Source organism: Coturnix japonica, unplaced genomic scaffold (genome assembly GCF_001577835.2).
Source record: "Coturnix japonica isolate 7356 unplaced genomic scaffold, Coturnix japonica 2.1 chrUnrandom469, whole genome shotgun sequence".
Lineage (NCBI taxonomy): Eukaryota > Metazoa > Chordata > Aves > Galliformes > Phasianidae > Coturnix > Coturnix japonica.
Window position 1 is genome coordinate 111573 of NW_015439875.1, and position 8106 is coordinate 119678.

An 8106-nucleotide genomic window follows, 5' to 3' on the forward strand; every position below is an offset into this window, starting at 1 on the left:
CTGTCGCACCCAGTACATGGCGTAACTGCTGAAGGTGAACCCTGAGGCCTTGCAGATGAGGCTGAGCCTTCCTCCAGGCCTTACAGACAAAACCCCATAGAGATCCCATAAGGAACTCATTGAGACACCACAAGGATCTCATAGGCATAGCATTGATTTCCCTTAGAGATACCATTGAGACCCTATTGAGATCCTGAAGAGAATGGATAGAAACCTCATTAAGACCCTACTGAGAACCCACTGAGACCCCATAGGGATCCAACAGAGACCACACTGAGACCCCATAGGGATCTCCAGACATCCATAGGAGGCCTCAGCCTTGTCTGCAAGGGCTCAGGGTTCACCTTCAGCAGTTATCCCATGTTCTGGGTGCGACAGGCACCAGGAAAGGGGCCGCAATGGGTCGCTGGTATTCAGAATGATGGTAGTTACACATACTACGCGCCGGCGGTGCAGGGCCGTGCCACCATCACGAGGGATGACGGGCAGAGCACAGTGAGGCTGCAGCTGAACAGCCTGAAGGACGAGGACTCGGCCATGTATTACTGCGCCAAATATACTGGTGCTGGTGGTAATAATTGTTGTGGTTATGCTGCTGGTTACATGGACGCCACCTGGGCTCTGATCTGCCACTCTGGGCTCAGGTTGATCCCATTAAATCCAGCAGTGACGTCCATACGATGAGCACAACCAACACAACCAGCACCACAAGAAGCTTTGGGGCAGCAATAGGTGGGTCCTGACCTACTGTGTCCATATAGGGTCCCCATTGGGTCTCAGTGATGGCTGATAACCATGACCATAACCATGTTGATAACCAAGACCATGACAGTGAGCTCTGAGATCCCAGTCTGGGCAGTGGCTGATTCTATTAAATCCAGCAGTGACGTCAATCCCATTAGCAGCATCCCAACCACCACCAGCTTGTTTGGCGCAGTAATACATGTAATAACCACCAGCACCAGCACCACCATAATCACTCTTGGTGCAGTAATACGTGGCCGAGTCCTCGTCCTTCAGGCTGTTCAGCTGCAGCCTCACTGTGCTCTGCCCGTTGTCCCTCGTGATGGTGGCACGGCCCTTCACTGCCAACCCATATGATGTGCCACTACCAGTGTTGGTAATACCACCGACCCATTCCAGCCCCTTTCCTGGTGCCTGTCGCACCCATCCCATGCCATAACTGCTGAAGGTGAACCCTGAGGCCTTGCAGACGAGGCTGAGCCCTCCTCCAGGCCTCAAATCCACTCACTGGACCCCAAAATCCCACTATTTCACCCCAAATCCCCTTATTGTACCCCAATGTACCCTAACACACCAGCATCATAACCATAATAAGCAGCACCACCACGTCGATCCCATAAGCTTCAAAATTACAACCACTCCAATAACATCTCGTGCAGTAATACATGGCCGAGTCCTCGTCCTTCAGGCTGTTCAGCTGCAGCCTCACTGTGCTCTGCCCGTCGTCCCTCGTGATGGTGGCACGGCCTTGCACCGCCGGCCCATATTCTGTGTAACCACCAGCACCAGTAATACCAGCGACGTATTCCAGCCCCTTTCCTGGTGCCTGTCGCACCCACATCATGCTATAATCACTGAAGGTGAACCCTGAGCCATTGCAGACGAGGCTGAGGCCTCCTCCAGGCGCGTAGAGGCCGCCTCCAGACTTGTCCAACGTCACGGCCGTCATTAGACCTGTGGGATGGATGGAAAGGATGGAAAAGCGGAGAGCCTTAGAGAGATGCCTGTATGGGAACTCAATGCGATGCCTGAGGTCACTGTGGAGTGTCAATGAGTTCCGAATGGGATTTCTATGTTGTCTCATGTGCAAGGCCCGGAGGAGGCCTCAGCCTCGTCTGCAAGGCCTCAGGGTTCACCTTCAGCAGTTATGGCATGAACTGGGTGCGACAGGCACCAGGAAAGGGGCTGGAATGGGTCGCTGGTATTGATAATGATGGTTACGCAAGATACATGCCAGCAGTGCTGGACCGTGCCACCATCACAAGGGACAACGGGCAGAGCACAGTGAGGCTGCAGCTGAACAGCCTGAAGGACGAGGACTCGGCCATGTATTACTGCGCCAAATGTGCTTGTGGTTATAGTGCTAATAGTGCTGGTGATGAGGCTGGTTACATGGATGCCACCTGTGCTCTGATCAGCCAGTCTGGGCTCATGTTGATCCCATTAAATCCAGCAGCGACGTCGATGCAATCAGCATCATAACCACAATAAGTGCTACAATAACCTCTGGCGCAGTAATACGTGGCCGAGTCCTCATCCTTCAGGCTGTTCAGCTGCAGCCTCACTGTGCTCTGCCCGTTGTCCCTCGTGATGGTGGCACGGCCCTGCACCGCTGGCGCGTAGCCTGTCCAACTACCAGCTTTGTTAATACCAGCGACCCATTCAAGCCCCTTTCCTGGTGCCTGTCGCACCCAGTACATCTCAAAGCTGCTGAAGGTGAACCCTGAGGCCTTGCAGACGAGGCTGAGGCCTCCTCCAGGCACGTAGAGGCCGCCGCCAGACTCGTCCAACGTCATGGCCGCCATCAGCCCTGTGGGATGGAAGGATGGCGAAGTGGAGAGCCTTAGAGAGATGTCTGTATGGGAACTCAATGCGATGCCTATGAGGTTGCTGTGGGGTCTCAATGAGGTCCTTATGGGATCTCTATGGGGTTTTGTCTGTAAGGCCTGGAGGAGGGCTCAGCCTCGTCTGCAAGGCCTCAGGGTTCACCTTCAGCAGTTATAGCATGGAATGGGTGCGACAGGCACCAGGAAAGGGGCTGGAATGGGTCGCTGGTATTAGTGGTTCTGGTAGTAGCACATACTACGCACCGGCGGTGCAGGGCCGTGCCACCATCACGAGGGACAACGGGCAGAGCACAGTGAGGCTGCAGCTGAACAGCCTGAAGGACGAGGACTCGGCCATGTATTACTGCGCCAGAGATGCTGATAGTGCTGGTGGTTGTTGTAATGCTGCTAATGGGATCGACATCACTGCTGGATTTAACGGGATCCCCCATTGCCCAGACTGGGAGCTCAGAGCCCAGGTGGCGTCCATCCAACCAGCCCCACCACCACCACAATAACCACCACAATCATCATCAACTCTAACACAGTAATACATGGCCGAGTCCTCGTCCTTCAGGCTGTTCAGCTGCAGCCTCACTGTGCTCTGCCCGTTGTCCCTCGTGATGGTGGCACGGCCCTTCACCTCCGTCCCGTACCATGTTCCACCACCATTATTAATACCAGCGACCCATTCCAGCCCCTTTCCTGGTGCCTGTCGCACCCATTCCATGCCATAATTGCTATAGGTGAATCCTGAGGCCTTGCAGATGAGGCCTCACTGCTTCCCTTTAGGGTCTCAATGGGGTCTCCATGGTGTCTCTAAGGGAACTCAATGCGATGCCTATGAGGTCGCTGTGGGATCTCGATGAGGCCCCTGTGGGATCTCTATGGGGTCTGATACGCAAAGCCAATATTTTACCCCAAATCCACTCACTGTACCCCAAAATCCCATTATTTCACCCCAAATTCACTCATTGTACCCCAAAATCCTACTGTTTTACCCCAAATCCACTCACAGGACCCCAATTCCTACAATGCAGAGGCCTCATAAACAAGGCCGAGCCCTCCTCCAGGCCTCAAATTCACTAATTGTACCCCAAAATTCCACTATTTCGACCCAAATCCACTCATTGTACCCCAAAATCCCATTATTTCACCCCAAATTCACTAATTGTGCCCCAAATCCCATTATTTCACCCCAATTCCACACAAAAGGCCCCAAATCGCACAATCCAGAGGCCTTGCAGACAAGGCCAAGCCCTCCTCCAGGCCTCAAATCCACTCCCTGTATCCCAAAATCACACTATTTCACCTCAAATCCACTCACTGTAACCCCAAATGACACTATTCCACCCCAAAATCACTAATTGTGCCCCAAAATCCCATTATTTCACCCCAATTCCACTCACTGGACCCCAATTCCTACAATGCAGAGGCCTCATAAACAAGGCCGAGCCCTCCTCCAGGCCTCAAATTCACTCATTGTACCCCAAGTCCCACTATTTCACCCAAAATACACTCATTGTACCCCAAAATCACACTATTCCACCCCAAAATCGCTAATTGTGCCCCAAAATCCCATTATTTCACCCCAATTCCACTCACTAGGCCCCAAATCCCACAATCCAGAGGCCTCATAAACAAGGCCGAGCCCTCCTCCAGGCCTCAAATCCACTCATTGTACCCCAAAAATTCCACTATTTCACCCCAAATCCACTCATTGTAAACCAAAATCACACTATTCCAACCCAAAATCAATAATTGTGCCCCAAAATCCCAGTATTTCACCCCAATTCCACTCACTGGACCCCAAATCCTACAATGCAGAGGCCTTGCAGACAAGGCCAAGCCCTCCTCCAGGCCACAAATCCACTCATTGGACCCTAAAGTCCCACTATTTCACCCCAAATACACTCATAGTTCCCCAGAATCACACCATTTCTCCCCAAATCTACTTATTGTGCCCCAAAATCCCATTATTTCACCCCAAATCCATTCACTAGGCCACAAATCCCACAATCCAGAGGCCTTGCAGACAAGGCCAAGCCCTCCTCCAGGCCTCAAATCCAATCATTGTTTTACCCAAAATCCCATTATTTCACCCCAAATCTACTCATTGTACCCCAGAATCACACTATTTCACCCCAAATCCACTCACTGGGACCCCAAATCCCATTATTTCACCCCAAATCCCCTCACTAGGTCACAAAATCCCTCTATTCCACACCATATCCACTCACTTGGACCCAAAATCCCACTATTTTACCCCAAATCCTCTCCTATGAGTTCCTATGGGATCTTATGGGGCTTTTGGGGTCCCTATGGGATTCTATAGGGCCTTATATGTCCTTATGGGGTCCTATGGCTCCCTATGGGGTTCAGTGGGTCCCTATGGTTTCCTATGGGGTTCTATGGGGCTATTGGGATCCCTATGGGGTTCTATCAGGCCCAATGGGGTTCAATAGGATCCTGTGGGGTCTTATGGGGCTCTATGGGGTCTTACAGCGTCTTATGGGGATCAATAGGACCCTATGGGTCCCTATGGGATTCTATGGGTCCCTATGGTTTCCTATGGGGTCCCTATGGGGTTCAATATAATCCTATGGGTCCCTATGGGGTTTTGGGGGCACCTATGGTGTTCTATGGGTCCCTATGGTGTTCTATGGGTCCCTATGGGGTTATTGGGGTCCCTGTAGTTCCCTATGGGGTTCAATAGAACTCTATGGGTTCAATATAATCCTATGGGTCCCTATGGGCTTTTTGGGGTCCCTATGAGATTCTAAGGGTCCCTATGGGATTCAATAGGGCCCCTATGGAGTCTATGGGGTCCCTATGGGGTTCTCTGTGCCCATATAGGCCCCTATGGGGTTCTATGGGGCTCTATGGGGTCCCTATGGGGTTCTCTGTGCCCATATAGGCCCCTATGGGGTTCTATGGGGCTCTATGGGGTCCCTATGGGGTCCAATAGGACCCTATATGTCCCTATGGGGTCCTATGGCTCCCTATGGTTTCCTATGGGGTCTTATGGGGCTATTGGGGTCTCTATGGGGTTCTATGGGGTCCCCATGGGGTCCCTATGGGGTCCGATAGGACCCTATATGTCCCTATGGGTCCCTATATGTCCCTATGGGGTCCTATGTCTCCCTATGGGATCCCATACAAGCTCCAAACCCCACAGAAACCACCTTATTTTTGGGTCGGAAAACCCCGATTTGCTCATTTTTCATCCAGCTGCAGGTTCCAGGTGGCCCCACAGGCTCCTGTTTTCGGGTTAAAAAAGGCACTTTTTGGTTCAAACGGGAAACGATGGGTTTATTTTCTTCTTTTTGAACCATTCTTGCGGTTTTTCGACCCATTTTGGGGCCTCTCCAGGTGCGGTTCCGCTCCATGGGCTTTAATTAAGTAGCTTAATTAGGTTAATTAATCATTGGGTTATTTAACAATTGATTGAGTAATGATTAATTAACTAATGGTCATCAATCAATTGTTAATTAATGATTAGGTTAATTAATGATCGACTGACTGATTAATGATTAATTAATATCCATTAACAAATTAATATAATTAATGTTTAGGTTGATTAATGATTAATATAATTAATTGATTTATTAATGATTAAATGATGGCCATTAATTAATCATTAATTAATGATTACTATATTCAAACATTGATCAATTAATTAATGATTAATTGATGACTGATTGATGGATTAATGATTAATTGATGGTCAATAATCAATCATTAATTAATGAATAGGATAATTAAAGATTAATTACTTAATTACTGATTAAATAACAATTAACAGAGAGAAGACTAATTAAGAGCTTCATTAGCCCTCATTAATGATTTAATTGAGAGGAGATCGCTATTAATTCATTTATTATCTCTAATGAGTGGAACATAGTGTAATTAGTAGGCCTTAATTAATGGCTTAATGAAGAAATGGTAGCAATTAAGTGACTAATTAATTAATTAATTAAGAGATGATGGCGATTGAATGTTACATTGTCTCTAATTAATAACTTAATTATGAGAAGATCACAATCAAATGATTAAATGATTAATGGCTGCACAGAAGGGATTAATGTTAATTAATTAATTAATTAATTAGAGCTAATTGATGGCCAATGGGAGTCAGAATGGAACAACAGTGAAGAGACTTTTAATTAATCAATTAATCAATTAATCAACCCAATTAATTAATTCCTGATGGGGGGATTATGAGGGGTGTAACCAGGAAGAAACGAGAGGAGGCCATTAATTAATTAATTAATTAGAGCTAATTGATGGCCAATGGGAGTCAGAATGGAACAACAGTGAAGAGACTTTTAATTAATCAATTAATCAATTAATCAACCCAATTAATTAATTCCTGATGGGGGGATTATGAGGGGTGTAACCAGGAAGAAACGAGAGGAGGCCATTAATTAATTAATTAATTAGAGCTAATTGATGGCCAATGGGAGTCAGAATGGAACAACAGTGAAGAGACTTTTAATTAATCAATTAATCAATTAATCAACCCAATTAATTAATTCCTGATGGGGGGATTATGAGGGGTGTAACCAGGAAGAAACGAGAGGAGGCCATTAATTAATTAATTAATTATGAGTAATTAATTGTAATTAATTACAATTAATTAATTCCTGACAGGGGATTATAAGGGATGTAAATTCAGGAAGAAGCAAGAGGCGGCCATTAATTAACTAATTAATTGTAAATAATTAATGGAAATTAATTAATTCCTGATGGGGCAATGACCGAAAGGAAAAATGACTTTGTTAGGCTGGGAATTAATTGCATTAATTAATCAAAGTCATTAATTAGGTGCTTTTAATTAAAGCCTGATGAGGGAAGTGGAGGGGTCATAGCAATTAATTAATCAGTCATTAATTAGGGGCAATTCATTAAGGCCTAATGAGGGAAGAAGGGGAGAGGGGGTGTATCAATGGTATCCAATTCAGTTAATGAGCAGATAATGATAATTAGAATGGGTAAAAATTAACGAGGTCGGGCTTAGGTGTTAATTAAATCATTAACGAGCCTAATTAATCATTTAATTAATTAACAATTAATTAATTAAGTGGGGACATGTGATAAAACAGAAACGAATGGACTTCACGCATCCGCGAGTCGCTCGTAAACAACAAACCATAACAAACTCATTAAGCCATAACAACTCCCAGCCTTAACGAAGGGCAACCGGTAATTAACGCGTTAACGAAGCCGAGTGTCTCCCCACCCACTTTTATGCAAATTAAGCCTCTTAATGAGTATAAAAGAGCCGGGTTTGGGGTAGAGGAGCAGCAGTCGGCTCCGCAACCATGAGCCCAAGCGTCTCCTCCCTCCTCCTCCTCCTGGCGGCCCTGCCAGGTGAGGGCGCTGTGGGTCTCTATGGGGCTCTATGGGGTCTCTATGGGGCTCTATGGGGCTCTATAGGGTCTCTATGGGTCTCTATGGGGGCTCAATGTGTCTCAATAGGGCTCTGTGGGGGTCAACGGGGGACCTATGGGGTCAATAAGTCTCAATGGGGGTC

The 8106-nt window shown here is 47.3% G+C and overlaps 3 gene segments (V, D, J or C); 1 reads left to right on the plus strand and 2 right to left on the minus strand.

Annotated features, from left to right (window-relative positions):
• Positions 1 to 744: 744 nt before the first annotated feature.
• Positions 745 to 1695, minus strand: LOC116652613. The segment is given in 2 exon segments: positions 745 to 945; positions 1412 to 1695. Coding segments are annotated over 2 exon segments (483 nt in total).
• A 437-nt stretch (positions 1696 to 2132) lies between these two features.
• LOC107307034 lies at positions 2133 to 2540 on the minus strand. The segment is given in 1 exon segment: positions 2133 to 2540. A coding segment is annotated over 1 exon segment (408 nt).
• Positions 2541 to 2632: 92 nt separating this feature from the next.
• LOC116652614 overlaps positions 2633 to 8106 on the plus strand; it is a 12667-nt gene continuing 7193 nt past the window's right edge. Inside the window, 1 exon segment of the V gene segment in view lies at positions 2633 to 2973. Coding sequence covers positions 2648 to 2973 — 326 coding nt within the window.